This window comes from Maniola hyperantus, chromosome 22 (assembly GCF_902806685.2).
Source record: "Maniola hyperantus chromosome 22, iAphHyp1.2, whole genome shotgun sequence".
Classification (NCBI taxonomy): Eukaryota; Metazoa; Arthropoda; class Insecta; order Lepidoptera; family Nymphalidae; genus Maniola; species Maniola hyperantus.
This window is the reverse complement of record NC_048557.2, coordinates 1,745,328-1,771,334: the sequence shown is the minus strand read 5'-3', so window position 1 is coordinate 1,771,334 and position 26,007 is coordinate 1,745,328. Positions and strand designations below refer to the sequence as shown.

The 26,007-nt window shown below is 36.7% G+C and overlaps 1 protein-coding gene across 19 annotated transcripts in view; it reads left to right on the top strand.

The window, feature by feature from the left end:
- rg (A kinase anchor protein rugose) overlaps positions 1-26,007 on the top strand; it is a 530,630-nt gene that overhangs the window by 98,416 nt on the left and 406,207 nt on the right. For 14 of the 19 annotated variants that reach the window (XM_069506122.1, XM_069506117.1, XM_069506119.1 and 11 more), the window contains exon 1: positions 6,200-7,255. The exons of the other annotated variants lie outside the window; for them this stretch is intronic. In XM_069506122.1, the coding sequence (XP_069362223.1) occupies positions 7,037-7,255 (219 nt within the window). In that variant the 5' untranslated portion in view covers positions 6,200-7,036. Of the gene's footprint in view, positions 1-6,199; positions 7,256-26,007 lie in introns of those variants that run through there. 19 annotated transcript variants of the gene reach the window in all.

The window sequence follows — 26,007 nt, the reverse complement described above, 5'->3', positions numbered from 1 at the left end:
ATTTTTTAAGAGAGAAAATATTTTCCACTGTGACTGTGATATTTTGATGCAGCAGCTGACAGCTGTTCTTATGAGTAGGAAGGCACAAAATTTGATCTTTCAAAATTCAGTTATGATATAGATAGTGATACAAGTTAATTTGCTTCTCTTTAACTCTTATTTTTTTTGGGTAGTTTTGTAACTTTTTTTGAATAATAATGGCTAAATTTCTAATTGTCACAATACCGTCCAATAAATATATTTTAATATCCAAAAATCAAAAGCCATGGTTTTTGATTCATTGAATTTGGTTCATAGATCTTCGTCAGGCCTTCTGCAATTGCTCTTTATTTATAGTTTCACCCTGAATGTTTTACCTATTAATAATCAAATAAAAAAATTATTGTTTCAATTGACCGTTATTATGTAGTTACTAACAAATGCTTTTTGAAGTATTTAAAAAAAATCTCTTCATTCAGTCTAGTTGGACTGAAAAAGTTTTGGGTCATTAACATTTGCTGATCGTTCAAGTTGTAATTTGCGGGTTCTGTACTGTAATCAGTATTTAAAAGCATAGACATTGCATATATAAAGCCATCGCTTATAAGTAATTAGTTATCAATTAGATAGCTGTAGTATGCGACAGGTCGAGATGGATAGCGGGGAGGTAACGCCCTGCACACCCGCACATCCCCCGCGCTATCCGATGTGGACGAGTGCGGGTGACATGCGGGACGTCCCCCTGCCTCATACTCCGTCCGATTGCCATCTCAACCTGTCGCGGACTATAGGCATAGGTTATATAGGCTATAGTATTCAGCAAACTCATCATAATTCATAATTCATAATTCATAATTCATAATTTTTTATTGCAAAAAATACACGTGAAGTGGTGTTACAATATTTTTTTGGAAACAGTGTATTACCAAGTATGGCGTGCAATGTTATTAAGTACAATAATGTCAATAATATATACCTAATTTAAATAAGTCATCAATAATTAGTATTTAAAGGAGAATATTGAGTACGAAACAAAATAAAATATTGCGATTACAAAATGTCAATTATTAAAATTAATAAAATATTATTTAAACAGACATCAAAAGTGGAGAAAAGTATGTCAACATGCTGTCATTAAAATTATTATTAGTTATAGTACTTAGATTAGTAATTGTTAACAACAAACACTTTATCCGCCAAATTATCGTTCTTTGAAGTTTAAGAAGTCATTAACCGAGTAAAAACAATGAAATAATAACCACTCGTGTAGCTTCCGTTTAAATTTAGGAAGTGTCATTTCTTTCATGGCCGTTGGTAGATTATTGAATATTTGAATCGCCATACAAAATGCATTTTGTCTATATAAAGTTAGTTTGATTCTGGGTACAAGCAGTCTATCTTTATGCCTTGTTACTCTTTGTAGAACCTGGCCATGAGTTTTAAAGTATTCGGGATTCTTTTTGACGAAGATACAGACTTCCTTAATGTAGATACAAGGTAGGGGTAATATCTTAAGTTCTTTGAACATGGGCTTACAGCTATCCAGAAAGTGAGCGTTACATATAGCACGAATGCATTTTTTTTGGACTTTAAAAATTCTATCTGCATCTACTGAGTTTCCCCAGACAACAATTCCGTAACTGAGTACAGACGACACATATCCATAATACGCGCATAGCACCGCTTCTTTACTTGACACTTGCCTAAGTCTTTTTAGTGCATACACAAACTTTTCTACTCTATTGCATAGGTCATTAATGTGTTGTTTCCAGGTGCAGTGACGGTCTAATGTAATGCCTAAGAATTTAATTGTGTTGACTTCTTCAATGATTGAATTATTATATTGAATCGTTATAGGTATTTCCCTAGCTTTTGTAGTTCTGAACGCAACAAATTTAGTTTTTTCAATATTAATCTGTAGATTATTATTTTCGAGCCAGTGAACTACTTCGGTAAACGTCTGATTTATATCTGATTCAAACAATTTTTCATCTTTGCATTTAATAATTAAGGTAGTGTCATCGGCAAATAATAAACAATGATGCTGGGTAACGTTTGGCAGGTCATTTATGTAAAGTAAAAATAAAATAGGTCCTAAGATACTTCCTTGTGGAACTCCAGAACAGTTGGCAATAAAAGAAGATTGAGCGATTAACTTTTCGCCGTTTATTATTTTAGTAATTTTTGTACACTGCATTCGGTTCCTAAGATAGCTTTGAAACCAAGCATTGGCGATTCCTCGTATTCCATACTTATCTAATTTAGAAAGCAGTATGTCGTGATTAACAAAATCGAATGCCTTACTCATGTCTAGAAATATAGTAACTATTGGTATTTTATCATTTATACTTTCAGTGATTAATTTGGTTAGATTGAAACATGCCTTAGTTGTGGAGCTATTTTTTTGAAATCCAAATTGCTCTTTTTTTAGAACTTTTGAATTTACAATGAAGTTAATTAATCTTGAATACATAGCTTTTTCGAAAACTTTTGAAAATATAGTAATTAGAGCTATTGGTCTATAATTATTCATTTCAGACTTTTCCCCCTTTTTAAATATTGGATTAACTACAGTTTCTTTTAACTTATTTGGAAAACTTCCTAGTTCAAATGACTTATTAATTAGATAACTTAAGGGGACACTAATTTTTTTAACAACTTCTTTAACGATATCTGTTCTGATGCCATCAGTTCCTACGGCGTAACTTTGCCGTAGAGATTTTATGATTTTTACAACTTCATTTGAATCGGTAGGTGTAAGAAATAAACTATTACTGTTAAATTCTATTTTCTCTTTTATGGTATGACGAACTTTCATCTTAGGTTTATTGGTTAATTGTATAAAGTAGTTATTAAAAGATTCCGCAATTTTTTCAGGTTTCGTAATGACAGTGTTATCGTTTTTTATGATGTCTATATTAATTTTGGGAGGCAAATTTCCGACTGTATCCTGGATAATTGACCATGTTGCCTTACATTTGTTGTTGTGGTTAGCGATATATGCAGTGTTTTGGATTTTATGAGACGTATTTATACATTTTCTCAATAACTTATTATAGCTTTTATATTTATATTTATTTATGTTTTTATTGCATGCTGATTTGATATAATTTAAATAAAGTCTTCTCTTCACTATACTTGATTTTTTTATACCCTTCGATAGCCACTTTACGGTATTGTTTTTAAATTCTGATCTGATTTTTACAAGCGGAAAACAAAGATTGTAAAATAATTTAACTTCTTCCAAAAAATAGTCAAATGCTTCGTTTATATCTAATATTTCATATACTTCAACAAAAGATAGCGCTGTTATGCATTCTCTAAATTTACGTGTATTTTCTTTGCTATAATCTCTTTTATAGTCGTACCAATATGTAAAGGTCTTTTGTGTATGTATGTCAAAAGACAATGTCTGTGCTGTTTCGTGGTCAGACAGTCCAAGAAGATGAACTCCACTATCGACTGACTTAATATTACTGGCAAATAAATCTAAGCATGCATTGCGCCTAGTAGGGACATTTATGTGAATATTCATATTATGATTGCTAAGTACGCCTTTAAGCTCATGGGTAAATTTATTATCTTTTAACAATACATTTATATTCCAGTCTCCACAGATTACTACTTTACATTTAGTTTTGCGTGTTAAGATGTCTAGTATTGAATTTAGTTTCGCGAGATTTGTTCGGCATAAGCGCATCAATCACAGTCATCTCCCGCTGCTAAATGCAACATTGTACATTGCTTAATCACATTAGCCAGGCAAATAATTCATTTCTAATATTACATCAACATGGACTAAGTTTATATGGAGTATTATGTAATCTACACAAATCAATGTCTCAAGTTAAATATTTTATTAACTTGCTTTCGTCTTTGCTTGGAATAAAAAGTATGTTATGTCCTTTACCAGGTTTTGTTTAGGCTTCGTACTGTGTACCTTTTATTGAAATTAGTATTGAGTTTAGGCATGCAGAAATAAAAACAAACAGATACACTTTCGGGTATGTATATACCATATTATATGGATGCCTATTGTTCACGCAAATAATTTCCCGATATCCCAGTTTATTTATTTTACCATCCATTAGCGTAATTCATCGGAAAATGCATGTGTAATCGCGCACGTAGCAATTGGTACAGATCGGCAAAAAATATCGCAAATGTATTAATACGAGTTACGATATCAGTACCTTTATTATAAATGCGAAAGTGTGTTTCTTGTTGGTTTATTGGTTTGTTGGTTTGTTCTTCAATCACGTTGCAACGGTGCGACGGATTGACGTGATTTTTTGCATGGGTATAGTCAAAGACTAGGAAAAAGCCCTAGGCTACTTTTTATCCCTGAAAATTAAAGAGTTTCCACGGTATTTTCAAAAACCTAAGTCCACGCCGACGAAAGTCGTGGGCATCAGCTAGTGGACTATACCAAAAATGCTCTTATTGTACTTATTACGTTACAATTATCGTATAAGTATTACCTGTTACTTCCTTATTTTGTTTGATAGTTTTAAAGTATTAAAACAGGATTTGTAAGGATGTTTTTTTAGTCGCAGTTCAAACGCGTCGTCGGTTCGGGGTGATCCCTAAAGTTATTCATTAACATAGGTTAACCTGTAGTGCCTATTTAGCTATACTTCCTGGTGGTCCCCCGACATCAGCTGTACACAGATATACACGTCAAACTTATAACAACCCTCGTTTTTGTTCCGAGGTTAATAAAATAATGCTATTTTTACCCGGCAATTAGTAAAAGCAAAACAGAACGATACGTAACCATCGGAGGTCTGATTTATCGGTAACACGCGGGACAGGTATAAATCTCCGCCCAGGATGAAAGGTTTTTGTATGCAAAGCAGCTGTCAATGGGTGGGATTGATGCGAGGCCGCGTGCCCCGAGCTGTCTCATCTCGTGTGTATTTTGTGCGCAATGCTGATGTTGTTTGCTAAACGTTATAGTAGTTTTTCTGTCGATTTCTAGATGCAATTACGTAGCTGATAAGTTGCGCCGATGCACTGAGTTCTGCGCTAGGACATTCTAAAAAGATACTTTATACAGTCGGTTTACAAAGACGTCCAGACAGATGTTGGACATTCTAAAAAGATACTTTATACAGTCGGTCTACAAAGACGTCCAGACAGATGTTGGACATTCTAAAAAGATACTTCATACAGTCGGTCTACGAAGACGTCCAGACAGATGTTTGTTCGCATTGAGTTCTAAAAATATTAACATGTTCTTCCGAATTAAGAGCCCCAATAGCTCAACCGGTAAAGGAGTGAACTGAAAACCGAAAAGTCGACGGTTCAAACCCGCCCGTTGCACTATTGTCGTACCTACTCCTAGCACAAGCCTGACGCTTAGTTAGAGAGGAAAGGGTTTTTCTTTTAAAAAAAAATGAATTAGCCATGTTAAATGACTAATATTCTTTTTAAAAAAACGGTACAAAAAAAATCGGTACTAGATTATGCTTGCGACTTAGTTTCCGTGAATTTAGTTTTTTTAGAAAAATCCCGTGAAAACAGGTTTTCCGGGATAAAATGTAGTCTATACAGCCTTCGGCATTTAATATAAACTATCTCAGCCTTTCATCAAAATCGGTAAAACGGATGGGACGAGAAAAGGTAACAGACAAACAGTCACACACTTTGTATTTATAATATTATTATACATAGATTGACGTTGCCTTCCTAAATTTTTCGTAGGTGTACACATGTTACATATCTTTACCTTATTTGTGAAATTAGTTCACCTTTATTAGACCTAATTAAATATGCCAATTAAAACAATGTTAACATAAGACGCTGTAGCTTAAAATCTGTACTAGGTAACACATCCATTATGTATGTAAAGCAAACTATAATTAATACGTTAATCGAGATCACTGCGACTGATATTCTTCCACACATTGCTAAAATAAATTAGCCAGTGCGTCATTAGCCAATTAAAAATATCTTAATATAATAATTTAAAATTCTAAGGGGTCCATTATACGATAGGTTTTGTATCAATCGATTCCGTTAATCATTAATGATGAATCAGAGATGGAGTAGTCAATTTTCCAAATATTTGTCATGCGAATATCAATATAATCGCATTAGACGGTACATTATCCCTCAGTAACAGTAGAGTAACAACACTGACAGCAAAACTTATCGTCTAATGGACGCCTAGCTCCAGATACCGAAAGAAAAGCAATATCTTGGTTATTATTTATAGGTTCCATGATTTTCAAAATGAGTGCCAGATAGACTTTACGTAATGCCAAATGGACTACCAAGTGCCAAGTTGTGGTGTACAGGATGGAAATATACCTGATAGTGGGCATGGCGATACTGATCTATTCCATGGTAGCTCTCCTCATGAGCAGCCGTTGCTGGAATCCGGACTTTGACAAGTGTGCATGCGAGGAGTGTAACCGTCTCTCTCAGTCTCAGAGCAAACACACTCTCATTTCCGTCTCCTGTCGTGTTGACGAAGTCGAGCGTCAATAGGAACTTACATAGTCAATAACATAACTGTCTAAGTGCCAAAACTTTATATTTCCCAAGTACACAAGTGACAAGTTCCAAACTTCAAACTTGAATTTTAAACTAGATTTAGTCATTTCAAGGTTGTATTTTGAATTCTAGGTGTTAAAAGGTTAATTTTAAATTAATAACGATAAACAACAAGGGTGCCAGTGCCAAAATTTAGACTAAGTTCTAGCTTTTCTAATACGTCATAGTGTAGTAATTATTGTGCCAAAAACAATAGTTCAAACTCGTGACGAACTGTGTTCAAATACTGTATTGATAGGGAAAAGGTGTAGATTAATTTATTAATGTATTTATGGAGAAATTAGTGGGAGAATTTTGCCCAATCATGGGAAATCAAATAAGTGGAAAGTAGGTATAGTGCCAAAGAATTAGCTTCAAAAGGGAATAAGGATTTATCTAGTTATTTCTTTAGTCGACGTATTTCCCAATTAATGTCCAATCGTGGGGTGGGTAAGGATTATTTTGGTGCACAGTGAAGTGAGTGAAGGTAGTGATGTGTGTGGAATAGCAGCGGGCGATGGACCCGCTCGCCCGGCTGATGGAGGGGGCTCCCCTACCAGGTGTTCTCGGCGCGACGAGAGACGCTCGCCCTCGTGGAGCCCTGGTACACGCGAGCCTGGCTGCTGCCCCCCACTTGGGGGATAAGAAGGGGAGGCACCTGACCGGTACCTTCTGCCTTACTGGAGACACCATGGAAGGGATTATTCAGTGCCTCGTCTTCCTCAAGGCTTTTTCGGTAAGTGCCTTAGAACTGTATGAAGTCCTGGTGTCATATGCTTGGTCTGGTAGATAGATATACCTAAGGGCATTTTCAGTAAGTTTGGTACTATAGTAAATTAGTGAAGTATAAGCCAGCGCGGGAGAGGAGCACAAGAAAACGCCATATGGCCCACAATTTGATCAAAACCTTAAAAAAATAACCTATCAAAAACTGCAAAAAATATTTCGATTTGCTTGGTTGAACTTTTACTTAATCATATTTAATGCTCCTTTAATACTTTGTAAATTCACCTTACGTCCTTTAATACTTTGTACTATTTTCTTTTATTCCTCAAAGATTTCATCCACGTTTCTTGTATCTCTCAAAGATCACATTCAATTGTATACTGAAAGGCCTTCGGTATAAAATTTTATACAACATCTAGATTAACGTAATGCCCATCTTGAGGCAGTTACTTTAATAACAGATTTCTCTGCAGATATCTCAATATAGCCTACAGCGATCTCCCCTTTACACATAGTACAGGTACATAATATTCCATGTATATGAACAATACATGGTTCATTCCTGCAGGGTTTAGGTAACGCAATCACTGTTAACGTAAAAGGAGGAACCTAATGTTTATCTTGCCGTATTAGATTATTATCTACGCCAGGAACCGATTACCGTACCCACCATTTACCGTCCTATTACCGTTCAGCGCTCACAAAAACTCTTATGACCGACTATCAAATATCCCGTTATCCCCTGTATGAAATGGAGCTTTTACGATTTGAATATTTAACGATCATTTTATCAAAGGATCTACATTCTACAGTTATAGAATAAAAACATGGCATGGACAAAAGTAATGGGAAGGTACTTTCTTTCTTTCTCTTGGGCTTATCCCATTTCTGTGTTCCCTCAAAACTACAACAATTTTAGTTTTAAAGGAACATGTCAGGTGGAAGCTAGTTTCCAAATGTGTAAGTACATATGTGGCAAAAAGGAATAATGGGGATAGAATAACTGGGGGGAGAAGAAAACTTGATCTGATGAGTTGGGACGAAATTTGTTTCCGCAGCGTAAAATGCGTTCAGAAAACAGGGAAGGTGGTGTCAGTTTTGATTACTCCTCAAACAAAATACTCTCCAATATAGAGTCGATGGTACACAAAGACAGCCAACGTCTATTCAAGAATTTATTCATAAAATTGACTACAAAGTTGTTAGGTACCTACTACTGCGTAGTAACACGCTAATGCGCTAAGCTAAGTCGATATCCGAAGCGGTTGCGAGCTAAACATTCAACAGGAAGTAATTAAGCTCATCAGCCGAGCGAGACTGTGCGCTGAGCTGAGCGGTTCAAACGGAATTCGGATAATTTGCTGAGCGCTTTGAGGGATGCTTGTATTGATTAAAGGATTTGCCACAAAGAACACAAAGATGTTGCACAGTTTGATGCCTTTCTAGTTCTACTAGCTTCATATACTTATTTAGATTTCTATGATATAGTAATTATTCGTTGATTGTGAGTAGATCACATTAAATCAAAATCAAGTAAAGAAGATAAGTAGAATTTTTAGATATTAAAAGATTTTGATAAAATGCGGTTGATCTTCCTCTTGTCTCGTATATCCAATCGTTCCCTCATAACTCTCGCATCATAAGATTTTGATAAATGATATTGAGGTTGATGTCATGATCCATTTCACAATAAAGGACCGAGCTATAGCGGTTGTGGCTTTCTGTGCTACCCGTGTTTGAGATGACCGTCGACTCGAGAAGAAGAAGAATTGAAATAGTTTCAAGAAGTATGCGTAGGATTATTTTATCCGGCGGCTTGTTTGTCGAGAGCGCGGTAATGACGAAATTAAAATCAGCCGTGAGTGGTCCCATTCAGAGAAATATTTAACTTTCGTGAAACCTGAAATTCTTGCATTTAATGCTGTCGTGAAAAGCAGGCGAAGTTTGAATTGATTTATTTACAATTGTCAACTACATGTATTTTATTTTAAACTTAAATGTGGTTTTGTTTTACTGAAACAACCATAATGCAATTTCATGCTTGGTTCAAGACCTTTTTACTGTCACACACTGATATTCATTGGTATTAACGCAGGCTATGATAGGGCTTAGTCAAAATCTTTTAGACCATTAGATTGATTATCTCTTGACTTTAATCATGAATTTTTGCCTGCTAGTAAAGTGCATCTGCTTCTATCCAAATTCTAAACCATTAGTCCCTTGTCAATAATGAATTTTTGCTTAGTTATAAAGTAACGCCTTGGTACTTCCATTCAAATTCCAACTTTTAGACCATTTTAAACCCCTTGACATAGTTTAATAAATTTTTATTAGCGATTGATTACAGGGATGAATTTCGTTCCCTTATAGTCAAGCTTGTTATTGTTATTATATTAGAAGCAATCAAACTTTATTGAAAAGTCATCAAGATGAAACTCTGTAATAAGTAAGGCAGAAGAGGGGGCGATTGAAAATGAAGACAAACTTGATTTTATGTAGGTACCATTAATTTGTCAAAATCCGCCTGGTGGGTAAAAACAAAACTACTCAGGTCGTTTCTATTTTGCGAAGAGCATAGTTATCAAAATATGTCAGTGTAGTGTGTACGCGCCAGAAAATATTGTACATCGACCTTTAGAAAGAGATAGCGGTTTCGTTGAGCGTTGTCTCTGTCGTTGAGACCGACAAGACGTAGCATTGGTATGAGTGACAAGACAACACTCTGCAAAGCCGAAAATTTCATTCTAAATTGATTGATTGGCGGATTGTAGATGTAAATAAACCACTGAAACACCATCATTGTACTTGCAATCGTGTAAATAAATCATTTTGTATTTGTGTTTGTAAAGTTCGATGTACAATATTTCTTGCCGGCTACTGTATTTTCTTGCACGATTACTGAAACACATAATTATTATTCAAACGCCATAATACTGTGGAGTGAGGAAATCTCTTACACTAAGGCTGAGATCTATAAAGCGCACTTTGAGTTTGCTCAGACTTATGTGAGAGATATAGCTCAGTCTCGTTTTAACTCTGTCTTAAGTCTAAGCTAAGTCAGAGTGCGCTCTATAGATGTCATCCTTATATTCAGCTGAAGACTCTATTGCTTGACGGCAACTATATTATGTACTTATAGAGTAAATCAGTATGTTATAAATATGCAAATTGTTTGTATTATTATTATCGTTACTGGAGTGCTTCATCAAAAGCCATATTCATCATTGAAATATGGAAATAATTCCCAATTTATCGTATCGTCGAAATGAGGTACTTAATGGAATTGAACAGCAATATCTGGTTCTGTTTCCGAAAGTGGATGATGAATTATTTTGAGTGTATACTTACTTATACCGGGCCACAATAACCAATATCTCTTTTTTTATACAGTTGTAATAATTTGGCTGTTTATTCATTTGGTCAAAAAATACTAAACTAAATTTTAAACGGGATTTTCGTGGATCAAAGGGATGTACTAGACTCGTTTAAAAACAGAATACTATGATTTTGTTTGCATTTGTTAGGAATATGTTTTCAATGCTCTACTTTTATTTTATACTTCGTCAACGTGGATTATAGGTTTTTAAAAATACCTTGGGGATTCTTTGATTTTTCAGGATAAAAAGCTGTCTATGCCCTTCTCCAGGTTGCATGCTATCTCTGTTCCAATTAAGTGATGCCTGCAACTTCATCCATGTGAATTTAGATTTTGTAAATCCCGTGGAAACTCTAAAACTAACTAGGTATCCCGTGGGGATCTCTTTTTCTCCGGTCGTTGCTAAAAATCGTGGTCCAGGTGAGATCCTACCCTCGAATGGATTACTTCCACTTGCTTAAGTTGGTGGCCATTTTTTACGATGTTATAAATAGGTATGTAACAGAGTAGGTATAATATAACATTGCCAAAATACTCGTATAATTCAGCCGCTTGAAAGAATTTAACTTCTCTAAACTTAGTTATCATGCCTAACTCTTATAAGCCCATCTTAGAGCCCCCAATTCGTGTGGGACGCATTAACGCTGAGGCGCGGGACTGATTTATTTTCAATAATACCGCCTCCTTTTACTCGGTGTTGTATGAGTTTGTATTAATTGGTATAGATTTATTTACAGCTTAGCAGAAAATTACTATCTGAAACTTTTTTGTTTGGCCTACAGTATTACAGCAAAAGCAGACAGTTGCTACATCCGCAGAGGGTGCCTTTTAGATTTCCGTACGTCTGTCAATTCGTCCGTGGCTTAGCTCAGAGGCTCTAGATAGCTGTAAATTGGCATAGGCATTAATCACGCCGACAAAATACGCTACGTGCGTAGCTCAACGCGGGTCAGATTAACTGGAATTTTACTTTTGAAAAATGTAACATAAACAAAATTCCTATTATAAAGGATTAAGAATTTGAGATAAAAGTTAAAATCCCGGTCCATTTGAATAATAAATTCTTTAAAAAAAGAAGACCTTTGTTAACTGCGAGGGCGAGAAAATTAGAATGGAAAAAGCAAACTATGGTTTGCCCATTTGAGGAAAATAAGTAAATTGACCCTGAACATCCAGTAACGCTCAAGAAACAAGAAGAAGGCATAATCAAAGGGAAAAATTGAGAGGTCTTTGAAACGTAAATGGATGTACGACGTCGTTAGAGTAAGAGGTGGGCACATACTTTAAATACGACACGCGAATCGACGGAACGCAATGCGTGATAAGTCCAATTATTTTATTTTAGACCCGAAGCGATCGAGAGTTTGTATTGTGATACTGAATGTAGAAAATTTAGGAATTGATTTGACTACAATAAATATATCCAATGCAAAGACTAGTGATGTCGGCAATTTCACACAGCTTTAAGGTTCGAACGCATTTACGCTGGCTGAGCTACGCGACGCGGCAAGGCCTTCCTCCATACAAACTCATACAAACTATATTCGCCGCGCCGCGTCGTGCATTGCAGCTCAAGTGCGTTGGGACCTTGGCAAAGGTAAGCTAGACAGCTATAGATAATATCGTATGAAACTCCTTGCAGTAATCCTGGCCATGCATTATGTCCGATCTTGTGATTCTTGCCACTTTGCTGGCTTAGTGACCCAAAGAGGATTTTGGTCCTTGGAATGGCCATATACCTACACGATTTGATTTAACTCCTATACGCGTAAATTTTCTCTGGTAACATCTTGTGTTAAAAGTATGTTTCTGCCTTTAAAGGGAAAGCGGATATTCGAATAAAACACCGCGATTTGGAGCTCCTAGGGGCCGATACGAACGTGCCTCGATAATGGCACAAAGCTCATTTTATTTGTTTTTTACTATTGTTGTAGTGCTGGCACAATTTTACTTAATTGGTTAAAGAAAAGCATAACGAAGGCTCTTTTTTAAGTTTGTACTTTCATATTGTTAAAATGGCTTACTTTACTCGAATTTAATCAGTTTAGTAGAGTCTTTAAGATTATAAATACTTTCTTACGTGATTGTATGTGACTTACCTACTTATTTACAAAAAATAAACCTCTATTACTTTTTATAACCGTGACAATTAGGTATTAGAGTGAAAAAAAAACAACTTTTCTTATTCTTTAAGTAAAATCGTCCAACTGTGAGTATTATACATTTACGTACAATTTTTCAAATTCATTTATTTCTTTTATAGAAATTAGCTACCATTTTATTCGGAGACGAATGATTAATTCTACTGGAACGTATTTACATTACGGATTTCTAGAGACGTTCAAACAAGGTCGGGGCCGGGTGATTAAATATGTACAAGGGCCAAGCCGATAGCTGGAATGAGGGGCTGTAAGCTCTTGAATTTCTACTTTTCATTCGTAAAAAACAACTATTTTTTTCATAAAGAATAAAGACTGTTGAACAAAGGGATCGCAAAATATGGAATAAGTATTTATTAAAGTCAAAAGTGAAGCTTCTGTAATTACTAATTGGGTATGTTCCTACTTTTGAATTTGATAAACATTATTACTTTATTATAAACTAGGATAAAAATAATGACGTACGCTACAACAAATATTAAAATCAAACAAAGATTAACAAAGTTACAGGCATTTTAATTTTGAAGAGGGAGGGTCTTCTATCCGTTTCTCGCAAAACGAAAATTTGTATGAAACCGCACGAAGCTACTATGGCATTAGTAAGGTGTGACGTCAAAATGTTTTATCGCTATCTCTGTCTAATCAGAAATATTTAAATGTTTATAACTTTTTTGTTATTTGATCGATTTAATTAGTTTTTCAGTTTACGTCATTATTTTTATCCTAGTTTATAATAAAGTAATAAAAAATTTGGAGTCAAATACCCAATTACAAACGTGTGTAATTTAAAACAAACTACATTAAAGATTTCAGTCTACCCCCTTTTAATAAACAGACTGAAAAAATACAGTTTCCAATTTAGGTAGATGGGTGTTCTGTATAGGTAAGGGTATGATTATAAAAAGCACTCTTCCCTCCTGTGTTTTGGTTTACCGCCTTCCTTAAAATCTTTTAGCTAATGAAGTCCTGAAATATTCAGCGTCGGGTGCGAGGCACGTCCGTGGAAAATAAAACACGTCCCGGCGAGAGCTTCAAGGTAATTGTTGGAGTACAAATGTAGGCAATGCGACACGTTCGAAGGTTTACTTATTCCTTGTAATATAACAAAAAAAAATATTAATATTTACAGGAGCTGGAGTAATTTAAAACTATAGACAGGAAAAACGACGACTTTTGCGGAATCGTAATAAAATCTATTCAATAGGTTTGTAGTCAATTTATTTCCCAGGGAAATTCTGATAATAAATAGTACGTTAAAAATCTTGCAGTGCTTTATAACGTTCTTTCTCTATCTTGTCTGTGTAATACGAAATTTGCAAAGTCACTTTCATTGTTTCACGTTGCAATCAGTGCATTATAATGTCAACTTCTCCTGAGGATTCTCCGGTGTCAGAGTGAAACGTAGGTACTTAGATTTTTTAGAAGATTTGTGTGGTGATGGTCTGTATCGTTTGCTTGGTTTCTTGCTATTCCTGCTTATGTAGGACTGAATAGCCCAAATTGCTATAATCCGTCAAAACAGATATATTTGTATGGTAGGTAAACGGGCAGCAAGCGATAAGCACCGCCCGCCTTTCCACTGAGCGCCCTTACACTTAAGAGAGTGTTGTGGAGGGTTTATGTGGTGTAGCATCTTGCTTGCTTTTCCTGCATGTTAAGCAGTGGGAGGGCTAGCGGTGCTTATCTCATGCTGCAAGTTGTTTTGTTTGTTTTGACGGCTTGTTGTTCCTTGTGTACAGTACAATACTAAAATAGAAATATTTTCCACAAAGAATTGTCCAGCAGGACGTTGAGCAGCGCTGAGTGCTCGTAAAATAGGAAAATTAACTTAATTGTGGTCATTTTATAGCGGCCTCAGTTCCGTGGCAGTTCGCTCGAGTGCTCTTTGAACATTTTTAATGACCGCTCGCTCTTGGTTCTTTTCCACTCGTGATTCTGCTTGCTTAGGGTCGAGTGGACTACTAGATGTGTACTTTGCTGGAAGTACCTACTGTAGGTAATGGTGTACAGGCTCTATACATAATATGAACTTATTAACATAATCAAGTTACAAGAACGCTTGAACGGTTTAATCTAGAGACTAAGTTACTGACTTAACTTGCATGTGGGTTTTCTCAATAACATAATGTAGCCCTCACTAAGAAACGATTTTATGGAATTCCAGCTAAGAGAATCCAGGGTGCCAGTAGCAAAATAAAGGAAATAGTTTTAAGATGATATCCTCTTTATGGTTCTATACTGTACCTTATATAAATAACTAGCTTATTCCTGCGACTTCATCCGCGTCGACTACACAAATTTCAAACATCTATTTTACTTCTTAGGGGTTGAATTTTCAAAAATCCTTTCTTAGCGGATGCCTACGTCATAATAGTTATCAGTAGGTATGCAAAATTTTAGCCCCATCGGTCCAGTGGTTTGAGGTGCGCGTTGATAGATCAGTCAGTCAGCTTTTCCTTTTATATATACAGATGAGACAAACTGAAAACCACTTTAAACACGAAAGAGTACTTTGTTTTCCATTTCTCCGTCCGTGTGTTAGGGCTTTTTTTGGGACGGCTTTAGGTATCAAGCTGTAACTTATAACGAATATCTACCTATTAACGAAAGCCTCTATACATTGTAAAAAAGTTTTCTGGTTATACCTCCTTAGAGTCCCCGCAGACCACAAACTTTTTATCGGCCGATAGTTTGGTCGGTTTCTTAATCAGTAAGTAATGTATAATTTGTGCACTTACATACATCTTCATACTGATTAAGAAACCGACTAAACTATCGGCCGATAAAAAGTTTGTGGTCTGCGGGGAGTCTTAGTGGTAAATTATTTTGAGTTGTGGCGATTCAAAAGCATTTGTAAAAATTTACTTGTATATAAAATTTTTTTACAAAAAAAATAAAAACCGACTTCGATACACAAACACTAAAAATTGAAAAATAATTTAATTTATTACCAATATATTATGTATACAAGAGTTAATATAGTTCTATAATAATATTTTTTGGTGCCGGTGCCAATTAGCTTTAGCTGCGCGAATCGTCTAGACTTCATATTTTTTATGAGACTCCACAATGGCACCTCATTGGCACCGACCCCAAAAAATATTATTATAGAACTATATTAACTCTTGTATACATAATATATTCGGTAACAAATTAAATTATTTTTCAATTTTTAGTGTTTGTGTATCGAAGTCGGTTTTTATTTTTTTTGTAAAAAAAATTTATTTCACAAATTTTAGTGGTCCCATGGAATTATTCTGACTGGTTAAAAATCTACTGTTTACTAAGCTATTACACTGATCGCGAGCAATTTACTCTTATCCGTTGAGGAGTTCCAGTATCTATCTTCGAAGATGTTCATCAGATCTTCACCAAATTTAAATGGGACCAACTTTGAAGTATACCCTTTCAAACAAAAAAAGAATTTTCAAAATCGGTCCAGGCGTCTTCGAGTAATCGGGGAACATACATTAAAAAAAAAAGATTCCGACGAATTGAGAACCTCCTCCTTTTTTTGAAGTCGGTTAAAAATATATATTATTGTCTTATTCTATCACATTAAGTAAAATAAGGCTGGCGGGAAGTGGCTGGATGAGGAAGGCTGAGGACCGGGTGTGGTGGCGCTCTTTAGGGAAGGCCTATGTCCAACAGTGCACGTCCACAGGCTGATGATGATGATGATGATGAAGAAGTTAAATCAAAAATCTTTTAAATCATAGGTATAGTACGCGACGGGTCGAGATGGCAATCGGGGAGGGAACGCCCCGCACACCCGCACAGCCCCCGCGCTAACACGGTGCGGACTAATGCGAGTGACGTGCGGGGCGACCTCCGCCGATACTCATACCCGCTATACTCCGATTGTCGTCTCAACCTGTCGCGGATTTTGTTTACATAGGTTTTGACTTACTTTTCGTTGCGCAATAAATTGTTTGTCTTGACACGAAAGTAGGTTTTTTATATTTATATGGCTGCCCAATCTGCTTTATTAACAAGCTTCATAATTGTAATTCGTCAAGATAAAATGAAAGTAGGTAAGTACATATATAAATAATAACAAAGGTATACAATCTTACTGATGAAGCTGATTACTCGGGAAACCGAAGTTGAAAAGATTTATATTGCAATTAGTGTCGTATTGTTAACCTCTAGCTATTTGCGGGCTCTATCAGGGAGCCTCTAACAATTTACATTTCCAATAAATTAATAGATAGCTGTTCATATTGAATTTGTATTAAGTTGTTTTTGCACCATGTATAGTCCGCAACAGATGGTAATCTGGGTAAGGGGGGGGGGGGGGGGGGGGGGGGCACTTCGCACACCCGCACGCCAACCGCGCTCGCCCGCTAAGCATACTCAGTTTTTGATAAATTTCAAGTTTCGTGAAAATATTTATGAACCGCTCAGCCCACTTATGGTTTATTTTAATTTCATCGCTAGTGGCTCGGGGTCGCAAATTGGGCAAATAATTCGGGCCTCCTCGTGAAATGAAATTACGCTCCTTGTCAGAGCAAGGCACGGGCAGGGTAATGTAAGGGGCTCCCCACATTTATCGGCGCGGAATCGGCTTTAGCTTGGATAGGTATATCCACACTAATAGTATATAGTCAACTAGATGATTCACGGAACTTCATCCGCGTGGATTAAGGTTTTTAAAAATCCCGTGGGAACTCTTTTGTTTTCGGGATAAAAAGTAGTCTATGTCCTTCCTCGAGATACAATTTAGCTCTGTACCAAATTTCGACAAAATCTTTTGAACGGATGGGCTGTGAAAAGCTAGTAGACAGACAGACAGATACACTTTCGCATTTATAATATTAGTATGAAAGTATGGATTAGTACCAATCGGCTGTCGTGACAGTAGTTATTTTATGGTAAGCAGTCGCGCTTTCCGAAAGTTCGTTGCAGACAAGGCCTCAAAATTGTTTTCGCTATGGATTAGTAATAATGACATGCATTCACGTTAAACCATCGCTGGTGCTGTTCGGTGATCGTCGGAAACAACATAGAAGCGTGCGATTAACAAAATCGAGAAATCACCGTCTTCTCGTCGGCCGCTATCGCGTCCTTTACACCCTGCTATCGTATTTTCGCACCGGCTTAGGCCGATTCCGCGTCGATAAATGTGGGTAGCCCCGTACCGTAGCAGGTCGTGCGGGTGACAGCTTGATTGCGTATTGATTCGCTCATTTTATCCCAACCGGCCGCGGCACCCACGTCTATCATCTCGCTGTAATCGTTCGGCGTTTCCTATCATCTGATTTGTTGTGATCAAGCTCCGGAATTGATGTTATCGAACACGGGTCATATTGCTAGTAGTAGATTTTTTATCTTGAATTTTTGTTTTGATGTATTTTTAGGGTTCCGTACCTCAAAAGGAAGAACGGAACCCTTATAGGATCACTATGTTGTCTGTCTGTCTGTCAAGAAACCTACAGGGTACTTCCCGTTGACCTAGAATCATGAAATTTGGCAGGTAGGTAGATCTTATAGCTGACATTTGGGGAAAAATCTGAAAACCGTGAATTTAGGGTTAGATCACACAAAAAAAATTAAATTGTGGTCATTAACTCATAATTAGTATTTTCAACTTTCGCAGTGAGTGACTATATCAAGTGGGGTATCATATGAAAGGTCTTCACCTGTACATTCTAAAACAGATTTATTTTTATTTTTATGCATCATAGTTTTTAAATTATCGTGCAAAATGTCGAAAAAATACGACTGTAGTACGGAACCCTCATTGCGCGAGCCTGAATCGCACCTGGCCGGTTTTTTTAAGATGTTTTGATGTAGTAACATTTTAAAAGGTTTGTTGTTGTTATTTGTAAGGAACTTGAAGGTAACTTTTGACTGTGCACTGTTGTAGAGCTGTTTGCTCTTGAGTATTTTCTTACTTGCTGGACGACCGCGACAGCCTGCTACACTTGATAAAGTGACCTCTTACAGCAGACTTAATTTAGTCGTTATTTCATAATTTCTCAATCATTAAATTCGGCTGAGAATGAAATCCTTAATTAAGAAGTAATTTTCTAAAAATAGACATAATTCCGTGGAACAGTTGATCAAACAACCGCCGCTGAGCTCCTTCCTCAATTTGCTCCGACAGCTAGAGCTCTGCATAATTTTCCATTTAACTAAATAATCGTAATATTTTGATTCTGGACCTTCATTTAGAATATCAATTACGTTAGTAAGAAAAAGATGCCATTAGGTACCTACTCTAAAATTTAGTTGTGATAAGAATCAGTACCAATATTATTTATTATCTTTAAAAATGCTTCGAAACTAATAATTTTATGTTTTGTTACAGGTAAGTATTGCTGCATTGCGTTGAAAAATTATATAAAATGGATGAAAATTTTGAAAGTTGACGGTGAGAGAGCGTAAGTAACAGTAACGTTAGTTGTAATTCTCAAGCAAATTCTAATCCTCAAGGGAAAGGTAACAATGCCAGCACCTCATTGATATTTAGACAATTTTTGACGTATCATCTTACCTACAGCTCAAATTGCTTGGTCTAGAAACTTGAGATTTTACGTAAAGTATAGATTTTCTATAGGAAAAGGAAAAATTTATTTCACCGCCAAAGAAGTAAAGCCTGAGAAGTCCGTTTGTAATTTTGTATCTTTCCCTAATTTTTGAAGTGAATTCCACGTTTGATTTGACGCATGCTGATAAATATTAGATTTTTTTTTCTTACAAACATCCATCTCCACGTGCAAGAACTCTTATCGAAAACACGCATTACTATGCAAATGTACAAACAAGGTGTAAATGGGTTACCTTCGCGTGGGGGTGGAAAGTCATTTGTCGTACCCGATTACTGTGACGCGTTTACACACATGCGTGACGTGTGGGCGGAGGGGAATTGGACCCAGCTATGCTAGAATGAACCGAGCGCCGCGTCACGTCGTCGTTGCTTTGGTTTAGACAATGAATTCCGACTTGTAATTGCTCATGGTTCAAGCAACTAAATATTGTACACGACAAGTCGAGGTGGAAATCGGGATGGGGATGCCCGCACAGCCCCCACGCTAACCCGGTGGCGGATAGCGCCGGTGACTAGCGGTTGTGCGGAGCGTCCTTCCGTCTCATACCTCGATTGCCATCTCGACCTGTTGCGTACTATAGGTATATTTGTTTTAAATGCAACGAGCCTCAATAGCTCAAAGGGTAAAGGAGTGGACTGAAAACCGAAAAGTCGACGGTTCAAACCCCGCCCGTTGCACTATTGTCGTACCTACTCCTAACACAAGCTTGACGCTTAGTTGGAGGGGAGTTGGAAAGGGGAATATTAGTCATTTAACATGGCTAATATTCTTTAAAAAAAAATATGTCACAGTTTGTGTTTGTGCTCTTTGCGTCAAATGTTTTTTAACACATTCTTAGGTTGTTTATGTACCTATTATATAATTTCATCATTGTCATGATCAACTCATCGCCGGCCCACTACTGAGCACAGCTTTCCTTTCAGAACGAAGAGAGTGTAAGCCATAGTCCGCCACTCTGGCTCAGTGCGCATTTGTAGACTTCACACACCTTTGAGAACATTATGGAGAACTCTCAGGCATACCTACAGGTTTCCTCCGCCCTGATCCGCGCCGGATGTTTTCCTTCGCCCTTAAAGCAAGTGGTAGGTATTTAATTACTACATAACTCCGAAAAGAAGTACGTGTTGGGATGGAACCCCGACCCTCTGTCACCGCACTTGGTTAGCGTGGTAGACTATGGCCAAACCCTTCTCATTCTGCAAGGAGACTCGTGCTCAATAGTAAGTGCTCAAACTATAATATTATTAAGCATGTTACATAGCAGCAGCGCGCTCCATAGTATCTAGGACCACTAAATAGCTCTTCTAAGTGTTCGCACTTCGCAGGACCTCGACTTTGGTGATTGCAAGTATTATTACACCTTTCCATAGCAACCATTAAATTTCATCTATCCTTATCAATCAAACCTTTACCTACTTCGATTGCGTAGCGCGATTACCGCCTGAAATTCATCTGGTTACGCGTATTCGTAAGTCGATACACGTATCGCTCTCATTTACATCCCGACTCGATTTATCTCTTTCGCAAGGTAATGGCTAAATCTACAGCAATCGGAATCGTTTTGTTAACACTCCCTTGATATAAAGATCCCAGTACACATTGGCCAAAAGCGCCAGCCCAAAGCTTGGCGAATATGTACAAAGTCACTTGGCATTTATTTTCCGCATGTGACCAACGCTGACCGAATTGCCGACTTAAGTGGGTTTTATACATACATGAAAAGATCTTGATGCACTTCCCAAGCAGAATTTACACATTGGGTAATGTGTACTGGAGCCTTTCAGCACATATACCAATATGTAAACTAAATTGACAAGACGTAGTGCTATGGTGGCGCTAATTTCAAACTTGTCAATTTGGTTTGGTTTAGAGATTTTGCGCAGCAGAATTAGCACCACTATAAGGTATATGTTAACGCTTGGCTTGAGTTGTTTTTCGTGTATCGATCGTCAAATTTTTATACTTATTATTTCCAAATCGAATTTCGGGATTAAAATCGCCAGGTTCGACAGAAAACGAGTTAACATGCAGATGAGGCTATACGTGTAATGACTTACGAATGCGCGTAACGAGATTCAGTGCCGACGCGGTCTTGAAAAGTTTGCGTCACTCCTGATTACACGCGTTTGACGGAATATTAAATTAGTTTGAGACGACGAAAAGAGAATACTTAATATGTAAATTTACAGGATTATTTACTTAACACTTCTTCTTTGACAATACTAAAAACTTATATTATTTGTATAATACTTATATATTTTTCCAGTCTGTTGGTGTTACTATTGGTAAAGTTTTTTTCGTACCGGTATGAAGCAGCATGAAACTCGAAATTCGTTCTTTTGAAAAGGTTTTGTTTCTTATTAATAAAGTCGATTGTCATTTGTAGTTGAATGAATAACAAGCTTAATTGCAAATTACTTTGCAATTGTGTGCTGTAGAGTCAATAGAGAATTTAGAGGATGTTGGTTGTGCCCCGTGGTGGCGGTGTGTATTGCTTGCTTTCCTGCATGTTCGAGAGGGCAGGCGGTGTATAGTGCAGGCAAAGCACTGTAGCATACAGATTTCTGGTAGTAAATTAAGCTTTTTGTTCCTTGTGTATCATGGAATTATCCAAAGTATCGCCTGCCTATATCCAACGATTAATATTATCGCATAGTCAATATTTTTTCATTGACACGCCGCGCGCCGCGCGCCGCTATTATAATTATAAAATATTATCAGTTCAGAGGCAATTCGTAATTTAATGAGGAGGTGCGATCTCAGTAATTAACACGAAAAGATGGCGGCGTCGGCCTGAGCACAAATAAACTTTTAATTAATTTCCTTTTCGATGCTCTGTTTATTTCGTTATTATGATGAAAATCTGGGGTTTTGTCATTAATATTAAGTAGACAAATTAGTTCAGATTCACTCGCGTAGCGACCATGCTCTATCTCGGAATTCGACATCTTCAATAATGAATTAAAAAAAATATCACTAAACCAATATCATCGGACAAACTATTGAACGTGCAGTGCGGTAGCCAAATGCCGGTCAATATGTAAACGCTACTTGTGAAATGCGCGAAGAATATTTTGATGTATGTATGATATAACAACAAAAACAGCTAGTCGGCCAGCGCTGGTCTACGCGGCAAATAAATACCAACTGGCGTGTACCTACACTGTACAAGTTCGCCGAACGAGTTCGGCCAATGTGTACTAGCCTCATTACAATGATAACTTCACAAAACTCAATCAGTAACACTAACGAGGTCACAAGCTTAAGCTAGTATTTTACGAATATAATAATTAAATCGATCGCTTCTTTTCAATTAATATGAAAAAGCTGCAGTGAAATGAGTTCGTTAGCGGAGTTCTGTTGATACTGCGTTATTATTTCATGGAAGAGAGTATTTCCACAGTTATAATGAGGATAAAATTATAGTTTGTTATACTCATGCTCTGTATTGTAAAAATTAATGAACAAATTAACGTGAAAGATGCGAGTTTTAACAAGTTTTTTTTCTTTATAAGTATGATCGCTGACTTTTTCTAACTATGCTAATGACGTCAGCCATTAAGTGCGCCGTATAAATGCGACCTATGCTTCTTTCAGGCTTCATCAGCATTTGAATCGTACCATGTAAGAAACGCTTTCTTCGGTTTTTGCACCCTGGTGCCTCTTGCCGTTTTGGGAAGGCCTGGAGCTCTTCTTGTGGTATACGATCATCAGAAATCATACATAAACAAATAAATGTCTCAACTTCAGCAAAATCGATCTGAATGCCGCTTAAAATTGTATAGGGGCCAAAGTTTAACAAAACGAATTTTCATGAATATCTGCCGTGGTCACTTTTACAAAATAATTGGTTATTATAGTTTAGAGGTTAGAAATTGGACGTCCAATTTAGATAAAACTCTCTCTTTGGCGCTGATTAATTTCGTAGGGGTATAGTTAGGGCGTTTAGTCGTTAGTTAGTGTTAGTGTAGTTAGTGTTTTCAGAGTTGATGCAGTGGTACCTGATGCGTGATTTATTATTATGGCAAAATTGAGGGCGGCCTTGACACGACACGAGTTGATGACGAATAAATATTGTATCCCACACGAGATGAACCACAAACAACTTATTTTTCATTAAAATAAAAGTATTAATGAAATCTTGCCGACCTATCCATAAACATTTTACTGATTGGTGCGCGTGGGAAGAACGTCACGCTGCTGCCGCCATACGCGCTATTTTGGTTCGTGGGCGTTTCCACGCTCGGCTACTCACACAATATATATAAATTTACTATGCGTTTTAATTATGAAAAGCATTGCCTTATTTTTAATGTAAATTATAATGTCAAACCTTTAAATAAATTCAAGATTTTTTACTTTTTGAGTTTTGTTAAAGTAAAATATACTTAAATCGAGTGAAAAAAAATTGTTGCTAGTGTTTAATATGTAAGCGAGTACGAAGAATATCGTAGATGGTATTATTATTTGAAACGCAAAGTGCATGTACCTACTTTGATTCCGCGCACCGCTCAGCTCGCCTCTCCGCTCTACGCACCGCTTTAAGTCGTAGGTAGGCGGCAATGCGTTACTTTTATCGTAAGTGAAAACAGCGCTTTTACTGATATTAAAACACGCGTGAACTTCGTTCCTCGTGTGATCCGATTACCGTCGTGACTCGTGACCTTAACACGCCGCGCCCGCGGCGGCCGCGCGCCGGAACGTGGATAAAAACTTATTATTTAACATGATTATGTTAAAGTTCAACACGCTTTTATAGTATTAAAATTTTGCTTCAGCACATTATGTTTTAAATATAACTGGCTGAATCAAAGGCTTAGTCAGTACATAAAAATCAATTTTACAATAGGGTAGGTATTTTATCCTTTTTTGAACAGTGTCTTTATTTGATCTTAAACTGATAATAAACTCTCGAAAAATTTACAAAAATTTTATTCGATCGATAAGTGCAATAAAAATGCATTTAAATTTTGCATGTCTTCGCCCGAAAACGCTACCTGCCCACAAGAAAACCCTCAAGGCCGAAGTCACGTATTATCTAGTAACAAAATGTTTGTTTTTTCTCGTGTACCTTGAGTTGCGTTATTTAATTTCGGCTGAATCAGGTATCAATAACAAAATTATTATTATCAAGGTTATAATAAATCATACCTTTTCAAGAAAGTTACTGTAATGGTATTCGGTAGTAACTCGATCCGTATCTTGAGATGAAATAAATATTACTGTAGTATCAAGCGAATTGCCCTCCGGTAATAGAAACAAATAAATCTTATATTTATTAGCTTTATGCTTTGTTTGTGAAAGGCCGAGTGTATTCAACAAGGCAAAAGTTATTCTATTAGTGAGATGGGTTCCAAAATGTTTGCAGTTTTGTGGAACCCGGTCCCTTTGTTTGGGGGAGTAAATAAATTTAGGTCTACCCTCTAAGTCGGTCAACAATTCACGCATTAGTACGGCTTCGAATTAGCTTAGTCGAATTTTAAAAGTGGAAGGTTCATTCGAAGACCGTTCAAAATGATTGAATAACAATTTAAAATGAAGAGATTAAAATTAAAGTCAAAAGTTAACAAATGGATTCGCAAACGTAGAAACTTCCAGATTTTATTAACTCTTAGGACCGGATAGTGTAGCTCTATCAGTGAAAGAATTTTTAAAATCGGATGAGTAGTTTTGGAGGCTACCTTCTACATCCAAACTTATAAAACTTTACCCCTTTTGTGTAGATGATCAAGAATTTGTGAAAACCACTCGTGAAAATCCTAAAGGTTTTTACGACTGCGAAAACATTAGGCTTGAAAAACTTAATTTATCACTCTTTTCAAATGATTTAAAGTGAGAATTTTAGAGAATGTAACAAAAACAACATGTATAAAGCACTAGCCTAATGACTTTTCCTCGTCGGCTGTCGGTGTACGTACGCCACGTAATCCTGCAGTGGATTTGGAATGCTCTGCAAATTGAATCTTGGCGATGGTCGTTTGTTATTTTGCCTCCACGCCCGCACTGAGTCACCGAATTGTTCGAGGTCGCCGATCGCCAGGTAATTCGTAGTCGATAGGTAGAATTGGACGTAATAGATTATTAGGGCTGATTTTATTGTTATTGGGTTGGGACTTTCTTTACTTGGTTTTGGATTGATCTCTTATGAGTTTGACAATGAGTTTGATTAAGAGGTCTTTTTGTCATTATATATCAGTCTAGTTAAGGCAGTCTAGTTAAGGTTCTGGGGGTCCGATATTCGATGAAGGGCACAACTTTGTTAAGGGCGTTTTAAGTAATTAAATATCACTTGTTTTAACGGTGGAAAAGTATATAGTGATGAAACCTGCATGTCTCTTTAATATTCTCATAGGCGCTTGAAGTCTGCCAATCCGCACTTGGCCAGTGTGATGGAGTATGGTCTAAATTATTTTCATTCTGAGAGGAGACCCGTACTTAGTAGCAGACTGGCAATAAGTTAGATGATGATGATATCATTAGATGGATTTGAATATATGTACTTATAGTGAGATCGTCGTCGTCATATCAACCACGTCAAACATTTCAGATAAACTTCCACTGCTGGACAGGTATCTTGTAGGCGTTATCATTCTTAATGGTCTTGTATTGCTTGTGTCTAGCCTCTACCCACACTTTTTTTCACTTTTCCACAAATGTCTAAAAGCTGAAGCTT